The sequence below is a fragment of the Alexandromys fortis genome, unplaced genomic scaffold (assembly GCF_014885135.2).
Source record: "Alexandromys fortis isolate MF-2015 unplaced genomic scaffold, M_Fortis_MF-2015_v1.1 scaffold_74, whole genome shotgun sequence".
Taxonomy (NCBI): Eukaryota; Metazoa; Chordata; class Mammalia; order Rodentia; family Cricetidae; genus Alexandromys; species Alexandromys fortis.
In genome coordinates this window covers 3,881,062-3,899,101 of record NW_026068008.1, presented here as the reverse complement: position 1 = coordinate 3,899,101, position 18,040 = coordinate 3,881,062, and the positions used below count along the sequence as shown (strand labels likewise).

The 18,040-nt window shown below is 44.3% G+C and overlaps 1 protein-coding gene and 1 long non-coding RNA gene across 4 annotated transcripts in view; one reads left to right on the top strand and one right to left on the bottom strand.

The window, feature by feature from the left end:
• LOC126513379 (uncharacterized) overlaps positions 1 to 18,040 on the bottom strand; it is a 1,096,546-nt gene that overhangs the window by 161,917 nt on the left and 916,589 nt on the right. The window lies entirely within an intron of this gene.
• Positions 1 to 18,040, top strand: part of Znf704 (zinc finger protein 704) — a 189,138-nt gene that overhangs the window by 39,926 nt on the left and 131,172 nt on the right. For all 3 annotated transcript variants that reach the window (XR_007595306.1, XM_050161705.1, XM_050161706.1), the window contains exon 2: positions 10,800 to 11,038. Coding sequence is in view for 2 of the 3 variants with exons in the window: in XM_050161705.1 (XP_050017662.1) it covers positions 10,800 to 11,038 (239 nt within the window). In the remaining variant the exon portion in view is untranslated. The remainder of the gene's footprint in view (positions 1 to 10,799; positions 11,039 to 18,040) is intronic.

Here is an 18,040-nt window from a genome sequence, read left to right as displayed (position 1 = left end):
CTCTGGGGAGAGAGGCGTGGTCCTCCCAGGGCTCTGTAAGTTTGTGATCTCCAGAAGGGCTCTATGGATGTGATGGGGTTTTGCGGGCTTCAGGGAGAAGAGGTGACTGTGTCCCGGCTCCCTGGCAATGGCACTGACCGTCTACCAGCGAAGCTCCATAGCCATCTGTAGACAGACTGGTGTAGACTGACTGCCTTTCAGGAAAACTGTGGCCAGACTGGTGTAGACTGACTGCCCCTCAGTAAAACTGTGGCCTCTTATTTCTTTGGAAAGGTGTTTATAAAAAAAAAATTAGATGTCTACGTAGGGCATAAAGTAGCCCCTGTCAAACAAGAATGAGAGACAGCTAGATGGCTTTCATCATCATTGATTTGATTATTGATTGCAAATGTTAGACCACATGTGGGAAGTAAGTTAACCAGAGACGGGCGGGCAGAAGAGTCGGGAGGGCATACCTGGGGTTCCCATGTACCCTAAGCATCTCACACTGGATGATGGGATCATTACTCCCCAGAACATTGACGTTTCTGTAATATTAAAACACTGACTTGTTCTGGAATTCTGCTCTCATACCTCTCAGAAGGGTCGTTCTGGGTTAACCCACAGAAACCTGTAGAAAGAAGGTTGAGAATTCTGTAATTTAGCAATCAAACAGACTCCTATTTTGTATAGATTTTATTCTAAAAGAGGTTGCAGCCCCAGAGATGAAGTCCTCCATGAGACGAAGCTGAAACTTAGAGAAGGAAAAGTAAGGTGGTAGCCATTATGTGGCGTTCACAGCCGCTCTCTCGCAGGCCCATGTGGACTTCGCCGTGGGCTGCTGTGCGCTCTGCACTCACTGGAGCTCCACAAGGGAAGATGGCCCTGCTTCAGACTCTCCTAGTCCTAGGAACAGTCTGCCCCTAAAGCAAACAAATTCCTGCTGTCCACTCTACACAGACCTGTTCTGTGAGAACAGCCCTGACCCTAAGTGCACAGCGTTCCTTAGGCTATGATACAGTGAAAATGCTGTAATCCGTAGGTAAGACAGAGCAGAGCCGGGTGTGTAAGTAGGAGGGGTATTGAGGGTTTGAAGTTAGATTTGAATAAAGACAGAAAGGGTGAGGGAGCCTTTGGTCTTAGAAGAAGGATACCTTTTAGGAAGTTGGAACAGCAGTGCAAAGCTCACACAGTGGTGTGGTTGTGTGCTCAGGCCAGTATGTCGCAGTGTGATGGTCAGGCTTGTTACTGTAACACAGTACCTCAGAGAATCAAGTTTCTTTCTTTGAAACCGGCTCTTGCTATGTTCCCCAGGTTGGCCTAGGACTCCCAGTTTTCCTGTTGTATCCTCCTGGGTGCTGGGGTTTCAGGTGTATACACCATGTCCAGTGAGTGCCGAGATTTAGCTTTCTTTACAGACTTGGAGATAACAGTCTCTGTTTGGGAGTGTGGCGAGAGAGGGAAGCCTCTTCTCACCATACAGGAATGGGCTAGGAACAGCAGGAAGAGGGCCCAGGGACCGGCTTAACTGCAGGGGCGTCCTCCAGTGAAAACCTTTCCTGAAGACCCCACACTTTCCCTAGCAGAGCCATCTAGGGACCAAGCCTTTACATATGGGCCTTTGCAGGGCCAGTAAGATCTGAATGATAGCAGGGGTGGAGGTGAGCGTGGAGGGGGGATAGAAAGTCAGAAATGTAGCTCGCTTGACCACCACTGTGAGGAGTTGGGTTTTATTTTTTCTGGGGACAGCGAGTGTTTAAGCCTGCCATAGATGAAAGAGTTGTAGGGGACAGTTGTGCATATCCAGGCAGGACACAGTGGCTGCCTGACAGTGAATGTGGAGATGGCCGACGTAACTCTCTTCTAGACATATTCTAAAAAACAAGTCCATGGGACTGCTGCGGGAGGGCCTGTGGTTGGTTCATTTAAACTGAGTTGAGGAAAGTGAGTAGATTATCATTTAATGTGGCAAGTTCAAATTTCCGCATTACATAGTTAAACAAGGTTGACCCATAGTGATTCTAATTTACCCTTCTTCCTTATATTTGATGGAAAAGATAAACACGTAAAGTTAGCTGAGCTTGGATCTAACATTGGGCTTCACAGGAATGGTTTTGTTTGGTGTTGCTGTTTTGCTTTTGTATTCCTGTTCAAGGCAAGGATCTTTAAAAAACCCACAACACCCCAAATTGTGTGTTCTCTCTTGCATCATGTTGATAGAAGGCCTGGAGTGTAGCCAGTCTTCCACTAGAGCGCTGTGCCATAGCTTTCCATCCTGAATGTGTTGCTGACTAATCTCCGATTAAGCAAGCCAAGTCATGCTCCCCTGGATGTTAAACTGGCAGAGTATTAAAGTGAACGCACCTGATAGTAAACTGGGTCCTAGCAACGTTAATTACTGAGAGTGGGTGTGTGATTCCGAACCTATCAGAGGGTTCCAGCCTTGTCCGTCAGTTTGGCTTCTGATGCCGTAGGCACTGCCACTGGACCAGCCTGGTTGTCATGGGTCGTTTATTCTGTCTCCATGTAGAACAAACAACAGAGATGCAGAGGGCCCAGGGACGAATAGAATCAAGGGCTAGTAATGGAAGCAGTTGTTTTTAAATTGGTTTTACTGGGATATTCGTGAGAACTGGGTGGATTTACCATATAACTTATTTTTTTGTGTACCCAGCATGAAATTTGAAGAATTAACTCTGATGTAAGAGAATAGAGGTGTGTTGGCTATTTTTAGATGTTTATCAATTCTCTTACGACTCTGATAAATCTTTCTTTGAATTTTACTAGGATGCTTATTTGGTCTCCGAAGACTTTATTTTTGTGTGTCTGAGTATTTTGTCTGGATGTTGCTTGTGCACCGTATGCTGGCTGGTGCCTTCAGAGGACAAGAGGAGGAAGTGGCCTAAAGACAGCTGTTAACTGCCTTGCTGGCATGGGGCACTAAACCCGGCTCCACCTAAAGACCAGTGAAGAGCCCTTCGCCACTGAGCCAGCTCTCCGCTCAGTAGTAACATTTTCAGAGCAACCGAATTCATTCTGTTGTTAGTAGAAGTTTTTTGTATCTTTTTGTGACATGTTTTTAAGTCCTCAGGCCGATTGCCCCATCACATGGTGTGAGGTGTGTCATCAGCAGGCACTAGACATGTAAACTGTATGTTTTGGAAGAAAGTTCTAGAAATAAATTAAAATATGTGACCTGTATTTGGAAATAGGAAGAACTTTCTTACCAAGTTTGCTGGGATGACCTTATGACTTTCTTGAGAAAATTGGGGGTGCTAAGAGTGTGATAGGGACCACTCACAGGCCTTTATTGCCTGTTCCCCAACAGTGCTTACCTGGTGGGTTGAACTTCATGCTGTCTCAGGATTTCTGACACACTTTCTTACTGCTCAGAAAGTCAGGGCAGCTGGGTCAGCTTTCTACAGATTATTCCTGGAAATCCGGCTGCTCTCCAGAGCAGGCTCCTCAGTTGACTGGGTGGAGATGAGTAACAGGAACTTCAAGTTGACACATACTTTTTTGGCATCTTCTACTATAATACATGTGGAGGGAGCATGTCCGGAGAAAAACTGCTGTGCCCTTGGGTCAGTATCAGCCGCTGTGCTCCTTCATGACAGCTCGTTAGCATTTCTTTGGAAGCCAGATGACCTTTTTTTTTTTTTTTGCTCCAGTGCCCACTAAGGGGACAGCAATTACAGGCATCCAAGACTTAAACAGATGCTGTGAACTTCTTGTTAAAAAACCTGCAATTCCCTCAAGTGCGTCCTATTTATACATGCACTGATTATCTTCTTCAGAACAAAAGCTCTTCACTGGAGTAAAGATTCTGAGTTATTTGTCAGTTGGTAATTGGTAATTGGTAGTATTCTCATATAATTGAACATTGAAACTTTGTTCTCTTGCAAGAAATTACCCTGGGTAATGATGTCTGTGGAGGGATTCTGGGTAATGTGCGTCTATGATGTGTGTGGAGGGTTCTGGGTAATGTGCGTCTATGATGTCTGTGGAGGGTTCTGGGTAATGTGTGTCTATGATGTGTGTGGAGGGTTCTGGGTAATGTGCGTCTATGCTGTCTGTGGAGGGGTTCTGGGTAATGTGTGTCTATGATGTGTGTGGAGGGTTCTGGGTAATGTGTGTCTATGATGTGTGTGGAGGGATTCTGGGTAATGTGCGTCTATGCTGTCTGTGGAGGGGTTCTGGGTAATGTGTGTCTATGATGTGTGTGGAGGGATTCTGGGTAATGTGCGTCTATGATGTCTGTGGAGGGGTTCTGGGTTGGGGGAGGAGGGGCTGGAGAGTCCGCGATAACTGAGTGGTAACCATAGCTGAGGGCGCTAGTGGGCAGGGGACCTGAGAGTGCCAGGGGGTGCATTATTAGAAGTAATTTATTGTTCTTTTAAGCCGTACTTACACACGAATCATAGAAAACTAGTAGAAGAAAGATACTGTGCAAATGCTATATTCTTAATAAATAATTATGAATATATCTTTTTCATTGTAGGGTAATACAAGTTTTAAAATACCAAATTACATGTGGATACTAAAAACTATAAACATGATAGAACACTTGGTCTGTCTACATATCTACTACCAATGAACACATTTGTTAACATTTAAAATACCTTTTTGAAAGGACTTCTTCACTTACCTATACATATTCCTCTTTTCTGAGATCACATTATACAAAATCATTTGTAATACCCTTCTTATGACCAGTATATAATTTCTTTCCATGCATTTATTTGTGCATATTTGACTGATAACGTATTGATAATTATTTAACTTTGTAATACTGTAAGTATTTTTGTGATAAATATCTTTGTGTTCCTTTCTTTAATTTTCTCTCTTTACTGAAATGTAGAATTGCTATATTGGTCCACAGATTTTGCTTCATTACTCCAGGTCAGCCTTCTAAACCTTGTATGTTCCTATCAATACGATTTCAGAGTTCTGCTTACTGTCACATTAGAAAGCGGAAAACAGAGCGAGGGAACGAAGCTCAGAGGTGTGCTCGCTTGCCTAACATGCTCAAGGCTCTGACTTTGATTCTCAGCACCACAGAAACTAGGTGTGGGGGTGCAGACCTGAAATCCTAGCACCTGGGAGGTAGAGGAGGGAAATGAGCCCTTTAAGGTCATCCCTAGCTACAGTACAAGTTGGAGGCTAGCCTGGGATGGTATCTTATCTCAAAGTACCAAACAAAAAAACCCCAAACCACAGTGAAGCAGTGCAAAGCATAGAGAATTATTTTTACAATTTTTGTGAAGTTCATAAGGGATAAAGCCTACTTCGTTATTTTAATTTTTCTGTTTATAAAATAAAAATCTCATGATCTTATTACTTTAAAATTATCTATGCCTCTTTGTATATATGTGTACTTTGTTTTATATGAAGTAAATGAACCCTTGAGGCCCATGTCATCATCAATTCCCTGAGATATATTTATAAGACCTGAGGCCTCAGCGATTCCCCTGCTCAGGAGATAGACAGATAGATACGGCATGCAGAGAGAGCTTGGGCGTAGAGTTTATTTAGTGGGTTATGGAGGGGGAGGGGAAAGGAAGAAGAAAGAGAGGCAGAAGCTCCCTCTCCAGAAGAAGGATGGACAGAGAGAAGGGGCTGAAGAGGAGGCAGAAAATCCTCTTGCCTCAGTGGAAGGAGGGGATTGGGTGTGGGCAGGGCTTGTCTCCTAAAGGGACAGGGTACCCAGGTGACAGGCCAGGCCAGCAGATTGCAACAATATGGCTTTGGGCATACTTGTTTTGTCCATCAAAGTCAGAGAAATCATGTCCATTGTGGGCTGTAGCTTATATGTGTTCTCAGTAGGTGGGGCCCAAATGTGTTACCTTTATTAAGTGTGGATGCATTTGCTGCCCACTGTGTGGGGGTGTTGCGCTTGCTCGCTGTTAAAATTCAGGTGGTTTGATTAAGCAGTTCCCTTCAAAACAATCTTCCTACATTCGTAGACAAGCACATAAAGACACACACATGGGATGCTCATTACTTTTAATAACTTAAAAAAAATCAAAAAGTACCTTAACATTAACGAGGAAACTAACAAAAAGACATTGTATAAAATGATACAGTGTTCAAAATACAGAAATATACTTCTGCAGAGATGGCCAGGACAGTTCGTCTAGCCAGTCAGGCTGTCTGCATAATTGTGCCCATGCCTCAGCTCTCTGTGTAGCTTCTGGGGACACATAGGTAGTTACCGCACTGTAGGCAATTGAGGTTTTGTGGTAAGTATTAAGAGCTGTTCTCTGAAGGCATGGGCTGGTTGGGCAAGGTGAGCTTTTCCTTATATGCATTTTAATTGAAATCTTTATAGGCATTTATGTTGTGGGAAACAAGAAATGAAAAGGACATTTCAATGCTATAGAAACTTTCAGCACTTTAAATGTTACAGTGTGGCAAGTGGCTCCTGGCATTCCTGTGCCTACTAAACTCAGTGCTTCCTGGAAACACAGCTGGATGTGAAGATTTATTGTGGGTACAAAGTGCTTTACTCAGTCCGGTAGGGAAGAGGAAGGAAGCAGGGACAGAAGAGAGGGGAGGCTCAGGTGGGTACCACACTCTGGCTGGTTCTGGAGGATCCAGGATGCTGCTTTCAGAGAAGCCCTGCCAGGCCTGTAGAAGAGCCTGCACCCACACGCGGCTTGTCTTCACCACTGAGCCAGACCACCTTGTTACTCTTTTAGATCACTAGTGACGTTTTAAGATGTGGTACCCTAAACCAGATACTTCAGGTGGGTTGTCCCTCATCTGAAAGGCTTGGGGCTAAAAGTTTAGAATATTGTCCTATACATAGTGAGATATCGCAGGCAGGTCTCAAGTCCAAACATAGTTTTCCAGGTTATGTCTGTTTTACGCACATAGCTGAAGGCATTTTATAACACCTATAGTAACTGTACTTGCACAACTTGCTGGTGCACAGTTTTCTGTCTGATATCCTGTCAGTGCTTCTAAACTTGTGAGAACTGGAACATTTTGGCGAGGGGTTGGATTTCTGGGCTAGGGATGCCCAGTCTGTTACCCTCCACATGCAACAGCCCCCCCCCCTTTTTTTTCTTTTTGATTTTCGAGACAGGGTTTCTCTGTGGCTTTTGGTTCCTGTCCTGGAACTAGCTCTTGTAGACCAGGCTGGCCTCGAACGCACAGAGATCCGCCTGCCTCTGCCTCCCGAGTGCTGGGATTGAAGGCCTGCGCCACCACTGCCCGCTGCAACAGCCCTTTCTAGGGAACACTACATCTACATGACAGAAGTTCCAAAACCTCTGCTCTGTATTTTCCCTTAGAATTACTTCCTCCATCTTGCCGTTTCCTCACCGTTACCGTCTCCCAGATTTCCAGCCTGGGAGCTTTACCTGTATGCTTCTCCCTTCATCCCCAGATGCTTCTTAAAACTATGTTTGTGGGTCAGTGACTCTCTTACCGAGGAAATTCTTGCCCATCTCTCAGGTTTCTGCTGCAGGAATGCGTTAGTGTAGGGAATCAGATTATGGCCTGTGTTGCCCGTCCTCATGTGTAACACCTTCCTTGCCCTCTAGTCTTTAACCTGCTGAAAGGGGAAAAAAAAAAAAAACAACCTAAAAATTCAGCTAACTATAGGTTTCCCTGGATGAGTGTTTAAGGCATTTCCTGTAATTAACCATTCAGATATGGTGATGGTGATGAACTAGGAGGCTTCAGAACTACCGCAGGCTCCAGCAAGATAAGCAGGCATCTGTTTTTGAGGGACCACATCACCTGAATCCTGCGACCTAACCTTCTGGAAGCAACTGTTGTGTCTACCCATTTGTAGTTCCCTGTGGATACTTCTGAGCCTCTACCCACTCTTCCTTGGCTGACCCTCCCTCTCTCCCCCCAGCCCCAGCCACCTTGTGCTGCTGAACTCTGCTGATTCTCCTCCTTTTGCTACTGCTGGCTTCTCTCCACTCAGATTTTGTTGTTACTGTTGTTTCTGGCTGTCATTGTCAGTATTGGCCTGTTTAGAGCCATAGCCTAGACTGACTTCTCAGATGGTATCATTTCCATTGAGAAAATACTGGCTTTGTATTTCCGAGTCACCTAATTACCTGGCCTTAGAGCCCCAGGAACACAGGAGCTGTGAAAACACAGGGGGAAATGTGTGTTTGAGCAGATGAAGTACAAAAAGCTTCTTTCCAGGTGAATGAATCAGAAAATGGCCTTCTTGCCCAGATGAGGAAGCTTAGAGGCCCTAGTTTGAATGGGGACGGATTTTAGACATCGTGGGGTATAACCATGCTGCTGCTCGTAGCAGGGTTTAAAAGTATATGTAACAACAGACTCCTGTATGTTATGGCTACTTTGCCTCACAAGTTCCAAACTTCGGGTCTAGGGGTTCTGGGGTGTAGCTCCTCTACACCACTGCCAGTTTGGTTGTCCTCTGTGGCTCCTTCAAAACAGTTTGATCATAGCGTTGATCCCATTGTAGAATGCAGGCCAGTGGGTTTTAATGAATTTGTCGCCGAGCAGACATTACTGTGGTCTGTTTGTCGAGCAGTCCCACCAGTTTGTGAGGGTCCCTCGCCCCCGCTTCCAGTCCCAGACAGGTGTCCATTGCTCAGTGGTCAGTTGCAGTAGCTAGCACAGTAGTGTCTCTTTCTATTAGTGGTTTAACACCTCTTACTTTTGTAGTTACTTTTGGTCTTTTGATCATTTTTAGTAATTTTTTAAACAAGGACTTTGGGATTAGTTGCCTGTGGAATTCATTCTGTTTCTGGAATTTGTGCTTACTATGAGAGTTTTTGTTCAGGAAGCATTTTAGATTGATAGCCTGCATTGTAGAATATTATTGCTCTCTGTTTTCCTATGTATTCTTGGCCAAGAGCATAGCTTATGGTTATTACATCATTGCTGTGGGAAATTCATTCTACTTATATTTATATGCCTCAGATATTTCTCTAAAGTTGCGAGGCAAAAAGCCACATGTGTTCAGTCTTCCACTGTTAGAGCTTCCGTGGGAGCCGTTTTGTCAGCTCAGTTGTCCCCACAGGAGGCATGGCTTATCCTGGTTCAGCTGAAGACTGTTGACTTTTGGAACACCATTACCGTTCAGTCCGTGTGGTACCTGGCTTTCAGGAGACACTGTTGGTAATCGTGCACACCAAGGTCTCTACTTTTTTGTTGACTGGACTCTAAAGTCTCCTGTGGCAACACAAGCTGGGAACAGGCCACCCACCCTGTCAAGGCAGAATGATTTATGTAGAATGATTAGTGACATTTAGACTCTTTGTAACTCATTTACTTTCTCAACTATAGTTTTTAAATTCTTCTCTCATGTATTACATTCCAACCATAGTTTCCCTCCCTCCAGTTTCTCACCCCCAATCTGCCCTCTCCCCCAGAATCACCCTCCCTTTGTCTCCCCACAGAAAAAAAGCAGGCCTCCCAGGGATATCAACCAAACATGGCATAATATGTTATATTACTCTATGACCAGGCATATACCATCACATCAAGGCTGGACGAGGCAACCTAGTAGGAGGAAAAGGGTCCCATGAGTAGACAAAGTCAGCGGCCACCCTCACCCCCACCGTTAGGCATCCCATAAGAACACAAGCTACTCAGCCATAGCATAAGTGCAGAGGACCTAGGTCAGACTGCTGCAGGCTCCCTGATCTCTGCTCACTTGCTGCATGTATCAACAGTTACTGCTTGAGAACAGACACCCAGTTTTCTAGGACGCTTGCTTTACTTCACTACGTCATTCTGAAATCTGTGGTGACCTCCTGATGAGTGGCAAGTGGACCAAAAGTGGCTGGCCTTTTCCTGCGGAGCTGGGTGTGGATTTGCCTTGCAGCCCGCTAGAAGTTGATCTCCACTCTCTATCTCTGGAAGGCTAAGGGAGGTCAGAGTGCCTTGGAGCTCTGGGTGTTCACTTGAATTCTGGACGTGACCTTATCTGGATAAGTCCTGTACTTATCTGTCTGGATAATCACAGGTATGCACACACATACCTGAGTTTTGTTTGGTCTCGGAATGTGTAGTGATTAATTCTAGAGACTCTTGCTGTTCTTACACATTTTCATTTTACTATGTACATTGTTTATGGCTTTCAATTCTGCTTGACTCAGGTCTTTTATCTAAACTTAATAGAAACAAACAAGCTTAGCTGGGCTGTGGTAAGCAGGGCTGGGTAGACTCCCTGAGCTCACAGGGAGGCTGGCTTGGTTTGTGTGTCTGTGAAATGCCCTCTTGGCGAACGGAGAGATTCCTGATTGCTGGAGAGTCAGGCTCTTTTTGCTCTACTCAAGACTTGAATCAATTTGCTGCTGACTTGGTTTGTGGCAACTTATAAAAACTTTTTTAGTTTACTTTTTTCCCAATGGTTCCAAAATTGGAAACAGTGGGATTTAATTCACTGAGTTTTGGTTTCATATTTGTCTTACACCTTGTTCATGGAAGCTAAGGTCAGTATTAATAGTCAAAGACAGTTTGCGTGTGCATACTAGCTGTCTTCTATTACGCATGATAATGGCTTTGAGTACAAACGCAAAGAGAGCCAGTGCTTCCATCTCCTGAAAGGAAGGCATTTCTTGAGTTCGTGACACTTTGTTGCTGTTGTTTTGGGACAGAATCTTTCTGTGTAGCCCTGGGTGTCCTGGAATGCTCCATGTAGACCAGGCTAGCCCCAAGCTAGTTGTTTATTTCTAGTTGTAATGCTAGTTGCTTACTTCTGGGTTGCGTTTCCCCCAGCTAAGCCACAGACTAGCGCAAACAGAAGAGCGTGTAGACTTCCTCACCACAGCCTGGCAGAGCTGTGTAAGATTTTTTCTCTCTGTTGTGTTTTGTAGGTGGGGAGTTTTAAAAGAGAAATGACCTTCACATTTCAACCAGAGGACTTAAGACTCGAGTCCAGCAAGAAGACTTCTCACCACTTGTTCCCACTGGCCATGGAGGAAGACGTGAAAGCAGCCGACACCAAAAAAGCCAGCCGGATACTTGACCAAGAAAAAGAAAACACTCGATCCATTTGTCTCCTTGAGCAGAAGCGGAAAGTGGTTTCCTCTAACATCGACGTCCCTCCTGCAAGGTAGGAATATCTCACATGGTTCACTGCTGCTGCAGGAAATGGGTGGAGAGGCCGGCTCCATCTTGTTCCACAGGGTGTACGCTTGGCAAGAGTTGTCTCTCAGGTTGTCTGTCTCTTCTGGGAAGTAGAGCTGGCGTTGATGCTGCCATAGTTGAAACTGTTGTAGCCATAGAAAAGGACAGAAGTAACTGCAGAAGCATTAACAGAATGACGCGTACTGTGTGAGGTCGGTGACACTCGGAGGCAAGTATGCGTAGATCCCAGGGGAGGGGCTGCCAAATCATGTCTGTAAGCTACAGTTTACCTCTGTGTGTGGACTGCGAGAAGAGAGTTTAACAATTCCAACAGCTTCTTAAAAGAAGGTGACAGTGACACAGGCCGTCGGTGACCCACAGTCTTCAGTGTGTCAGGATGTTCAGTGGTGTCTAGCTGATATCATGTATGTCTTTTGTAAGATTTATCTCTGCAAGGGAAATGGCTCAGTGAGTAGAGCTCGCCCTGAAAACACGAGGACCCGAATTTCCATCCGCAGAACGTGCAGTTGGGTGCCATCTCACTTATTTAAGCCCAGCTCTTCTGCAGTGCAGTTGAGGGTTGCCAGAAGTTCATGGGCAGCTAGCATGGTGTGCGTGTCACTGAACAGCGGAGAACAAAGTGAGGCCAGCATGCAGCTTGTATTCTGAGGTGCACATCACATGCACTGGGTGGGACACACATGCACTTGCAGGATAGAGTAACACTAAACAAGGTGGAGAGAGTTTGTCATGTTATAAATCTCGTTCAGCTTTGTTCTCTCACACCTTCCAGCCTGCAATTTCTCCCCCAGTTCTCTTCCTTCCCCTCTTCCTTTTCTTTCAGTTTCTTTCCACTCCTACCTAGTGGTCTGAAGTTATTCTTATGGCAGAATGGAAGCAGAGTAGAACACAGCCTGCTTGTTCATCCCAGCCGCCCGGCTAGCTTAGTCCTGAAATAACCACATAGAAACTGTATTAATTAAATCACTGCTTGGCCCATTAGCTCTAACTTCTTATTGGCTCTTACATCTTAGTTTAACCCATTTCTATTAATCTGTATATCACCACGAGGCAGTGGCTTACCGGCAAAGTTTTGGCATGTCTGACTCTGGCGACTCCATGGCTTCTCTCTCTCCGCCTTCCTTCTCCCAACATTCAGTCCAGCTTTCCCTGCCTACCTAAGTTCTATCCTATCAACAGGCCAAGGCAGTTTTCTTTATTCATTAACCAATGAAAGTAACACATAGACAGAAGGCCCTCCCACACCACCTGTCATTCCCCTTTCTGATTCTGTATCCAGAACACACACACCCTGTTACTTCTGTTCCTGATTCTGTACCCAGCGCACGTGCACACACACACACAAACGCGCACACACACACTCATACACGCACACACACACACACACACACACACACACACACACACACACACGCATACCCCAGCTTCAGGACTTGGAGACCATTTTGCTCATCCTTTGTCCCTGGACTAGAACAATGCCTAGTGGGCACTAGGGAGGGTCTGTGAGCACATGTCAGGTGAGGAAGGAATGGGAGTGCTCGCTCTGCATGGAAGGTTGTTTATTATTAACACGTGCACCCCATTTTGATGTCGGAAATGATTATCATAAAACTTGACAAGCAGTTGTTTGAGAAGTCCTGCATTTATTCATATGCTTTCTGACAGCTCATGGGGAAAATCGTACCTGGGGGCTGGGAATGACTGGCCCTTCCCACCTGCTCACGTTTGTAATTAACATTTCCATTGTTTTCTGTATTAAATAGAGGGCATATCTTCTCTAGGAAATTACATGTTACCCTATCCAGCTGCCACATCACCAGGCTTTTTTAAAATTATAGGCCTCTTTGTTTAACCTCTAATTGCCAATTTCGTATATCTCTTCCGTCTGTTCAACTATTTGTTATTATTTGCTTTTCTATGATTTTTATATAAAATACTTAATTAAGTTATTAAGGATTAGTTTTCACTGTGGCTTCATTGTGAAGTGTTTTATAGGCCCTGAAGCAGGTAGACATGTTGATTCATATGTATGCTTGGCTGACTCATTTGATAAATGACATGTTAGCAACTTGAAAGGAGAAGAACTGTGGGTTTATGTGCTTCCCAAGTCTGTCTGAAGTTTGGGGTTGACTTGGAGTTCTGTAGGACCCACCTTACACACCACTGCCCATGGAATCTTCCATATGTAGTAAAAGACCTAGAATTAATTACTTTATATTCTCAGGTTGTTGTAGGGTGTATCTTTACTTTGGTTTTGCACAAGGTCTCATGTAGCCCAGACTAGCCTAAAACTCATCCTATAGCTAAGTGTGATGCCTTCCCCTCCTAAACACAAACTGTAGGTATGTGCCACCATGCTGGGAACAGAACCCCAGGCTTTGTGTGTGCTAGGTAAGCGCACTACCAACGGAAGCACATCCCAGCCCTGCGCATTTGGTCTTCAGCTTCATTCCACCTCTAGTGCCGTCTGGAAAAGGGGGGAAGAAAATACTTCCGCTTTTCTGTTTTCTAATGCAGGTCTCCAGGGTGTTCCCCTCTTTGCAGCCAGTAGACGTACGCAGAAGCACACTGCACAAGCCGGCACTGTCGTGAGCTCTTAAACAGTAGAGAGAAAGTGAATTGGGTTTTAAATCATCGATGTGTAGAGAAAAATTCCCCACTGACAAGGTGTAATTTCGAAGAATTAATCTGCTATGAGAAGTGCTGTTTAAAGTGTCATAGTGTGGGGTCTGCACTAATACACTTGTTTTCATTGTTGCAGCAAAAATGTCATCAACCTAAACATGCTAACACTTGGTGAAACAAATTGCTTTTTTAATCAAATAGTCATGAAGGAACCAAGTTCTGCAGAAGAATGTAATTCCCAAACATTTTCTTCTGCTTGTTTACCGTCATTAAGTTATTTAGTAAATGCTCACTTTTGACCAAGTAGATTGATACTTTGTGGTAGGAAACTTTCAGTCACATGGTAAAAAGGAACAAGATTTTTCTTTCTGCTTCCTAAAAGAGAGATAATTACAGCTGTCAGAAATATCTGCTGATGTTTGAGTAAATCTGGAGTGTAGTGAAGTGTATTAGAATGGAGAAGTCTGTATGTCTGTCATTAAATGTGACCTGTAATTAATGTGTAATCCACACGTGTCTGTCTGTCTGCACAATTTCCTACAACCCACTCTCCCTCTTCCAGACTGTTTTGGATGCTCCGTATAGGCAGGCGGTTGGTTTGGGCTGTTAGTATCACTGGTTCAGAGCTCCTGGGCACGTTAGGATTACCTGTAGTGTTTCTTATCTAATCTGTTCCTTATTCTTCAGCTTCCTGTAGTTTATAAAGGGAAACGTGAAGTTTATTCCCCAGAGTTCATACATGAAAGCAGTAGGCGTGTATATATATAAATTGTTTTTCCATATCTCTGGGAATCCTGTCTAACCTGATCTCTGACCCATTTTTGAATTTTCTGATTTCATGTCTTTCCTCCATCAGCAGCTATCTACTGAGTCCCTGTACTAGTGATGTAGGACTTGTTAAAGCATGAATGGAAGAGATGCTCCCCTCCAGAAGCTCATGGTGCAGTCAGACAGATGGATACATAAATAACTAAGTCCAAGAAACTCTTTAGTATTGTCTGTCTGCCTTCTCTTCGGAACTGGGTGAATTTACAACTAAAAGAAAGGCTTTAATATTAGGAGAGTGATACATTTGTATGTATTTAAAAGCCTGCTTTTCTATTATTAGTGTCCCTTTGAAGATAAGAAAAATGGAATGGAGAAGGAAAAACTTCAAACCTGTGGTCTGTTTTACACATTTAAAAAAAATGCCAGTTTTCTAAGACCCGTTTGAAGATTGCTGGTATCAGAAAGTATAAGTTTATTACCCCAGCTGTGTTATGTTTGGCCACCTGAGAAGCAAGAGCCAAGACAGAATTCAGCACCCAAGCAATTTCTTAGGGGAAGTGCTTGTGGGAAGGTGGGGGAGCAGGCAGGGCAAGTTTGAGCCGGCAGGGAAGGAGTGCGGGAAGGGTGGCTGACCTTGTGCTGGCAGCCTCACAGCCCATTCCGAGGGCTTCCCTATGCCTCTGCTGTGTCCTCATCTCTGCTCACAGCAGCTTGTGATGCTTGGGACCTAAGCAAGTCCAGTCGATGCTTTTGGAGCCCAGCTCTGGTCCTGGGCCAGTCAGTGCTGTTTCCTGACTGTCTCTCCTCCTGGAACACTGTCCTAAGTGTCCTCTGCAGTGTAGGCTGGAAGAAGGGCTGGACTGTCAGTGCAGGCCATTAGCCTTTCTTATGCTAGAGAACCAAGCTTCATATGAACCAAAGCAGTAATGGCTGCTGGTTCAAGCATTGCAAAGACTTGTACTTTTGAGTAACAAAAGGAAAGGTGTCTCCCTTCTGAGCCGCCTCGGATGGGCAGAGATAATGTTATGAGAACCCCTTGCTGTGGGACCGGATCAGTGTGGCCTGAGTGGATTCAGGAAGAAGCTGTGTTTCTTTGGGGGGAGCGATAAGGACCGTTAGATTCCGTTGAGAATTGAAGTACTCTATTTCTCATTATCCCACGTTCTTTGGAGGATAAAACCAAACCTAAGAGAATGAGAGCGGATGGAAAAGCAGGCATGGTAGTGTTAGTTTAAATCAAGGGCACGAGTAATGAGTTGGTGCTACCTGTGCAGATGGCAGTCTCTGAAGTCACTTGGCCTGCTTACAAAAGACAAAACTTGACCTCTACCAAACAAGCAGTTGTGAATTGAGAACAAGGAATTAGCTAATTTAAGTATGAATCCTTAAATATTTTAAGGTATCTCTAAGAGAAAATGCAAGCTTCATCGATCTTTAGGGAAAGTTGAGGAAAAGAAGCTTTACGAGTATAGACAGGTATTGAGTGGTCATGTTTTCAGTTTCATCTACAAGATGCAGCAGTGTTTGTGTTTGGACCATGAAATGACAGCCCATTCTGTGCCTGTGACACCTCTTTGTCTCTCATCGGTTGATGGGCACTTGACACTGGAGAGGCAGGAACCAGATCATGTTGAGTTGTTGGTTGTGTTACACTGTTAAACGGTCGAAAAGATTTTATAGAGGTCAGTGTTAGGCATCCATTAGGAAAGGCCATTTTGGTTGTATAGAATGGGCTAAGTGGGTGAGTTCATATAAGAATGAACACAGGAGGACCGTTTAGGATAGCATTATATTAGTGCAAGACGGTGTCACGGGAGTTAGGACTGAAGTGGAGAGAGTCTATATGAAAGAAGTGGACGGCAGAGTTGCTGTTCTAGGTAGATGGGAGGCCTCTGGGTTGTGAGAGATAGAAAACCGTTCTGGCTGATTTAACAAGGATTTTATCTTTTGTTTTGAAACCACCAGTTCAATCCCAGAGTCCTGGGGAGCCTGGAGAAGCAGGTCAGCAATCGACAGCCGGGTGAGCGGGGTGGACATCCAGAGTTGGGCTCTGGAGCTAAAGGGAGAAATCCACCAACATAGGGGCAGATCCAGCCACCCGCAGGGATAAAATGACAGATGCTACAGTTAGGCATCATAATTCCCACTTCATAAATGAGTGCAAAGATTCAAGACTATCAGGCAACACATAGGAGAACATAGAGAAAATACATGGACGTTTCTGGCCCCACAGGGATTTTTTTTCCATCATTGTCACCAGTGTCTATGGGAGAATATTAATAATTTATTATCCTTGTCATCTGTGATGTCATAAAAATATGTCTACAATATTGACTACTACAATAATAACACTATCTCCCTACCTGACCACTAAACGAAACCAGCATTTAAGTAGACACCACTTAGTCATCTAGGCCAGTGGCTCTCAAGCCTATCTAATGCTGCGACCCTTTAATTCAGTTCCTTACGTTGTGACCCCAACCATAAAATTATTTTTGTTGCTACTTCATAACTGTAATTTTGCTTCTGTTTTGACTCGTAATGTAAATATCTGATACATGACTCCCAAAGGGGTCTTGAACCGCTAAGGTAGAGCACGACATTTGTTCTGTTTTTTGCTTTCTCTGGGATACTGATGATTAAAATCGTTGGACTTCACCCAAACAGCAATTACAATTTGCTTATGCAGAGTGATAACTTCTAATTATAACCTTAATGCTAAAGAACTCTATCACCAAGCCAGCTACACTAAGGAAAAGAGGGAAATGAACCCCAAGTACTCCTAGACCTAAGGGCAGCACTTTAGCATATGACACGTGATTAGTTCACCACTGGACGAAAGCAGAAGGTGTTATAGTGCCAGTTGTTCCCTGGGTTTTTTAAGCCGGCTGCTTATCAGTTGCTGGATAAACAAAGTCATCTTATAGGTGACAGTCTGAAAACCGTGATTTAGGGGATCTTCAAAACCTTGTGGGCCTTTGAAGATATAGTTCAGTATTTGACCAGTGGATGCACTGAATGCTTGTGTGTGTGTGTGCGCGCGCCTGTGTGCCTGTGTGCCTGTGTGTGTTTATTCGTGTGAGAAAGGATCTCATTATGTGGGCCAGAGTGGCCTCAAACTTGGAGATCCTCCAGCTTCTACCTCCAGAGGAGAGGTATCAAGGGCATGTAATCACATCTAACTTCATGTTCACCTTTGAGTTCAAAGTTAGAAAATAACCTACTCCATAAACCTTGTTCTATGTGTACAGTAAAATCCCACAGTAGTGTGCTACCCTTTTAGTTTTCCTCCAGTGTCCCTTATAGCAAGGTCTCCTGTAATGAGCTTGGAAGTAAATGAGATAAAGCAAAATTTCTGTCATTTATTTATTATTTGAGATGGGGTCTTCCTCTGTTTCCCAGGCTGGCCTTAAGTTTGTACCAGTCCTTCCCCCACAGCCTCCCTAGTACTCGAGTAACAGATATGAGCCACCATATCTGGCTTTAGGATTGCTGTCTTTTATTTCTGAATCTCAGTTAAGACCACCAGTTCCTGGGGAAAATATTTAATGTTTTGTACATGTTAGGAGCTTGT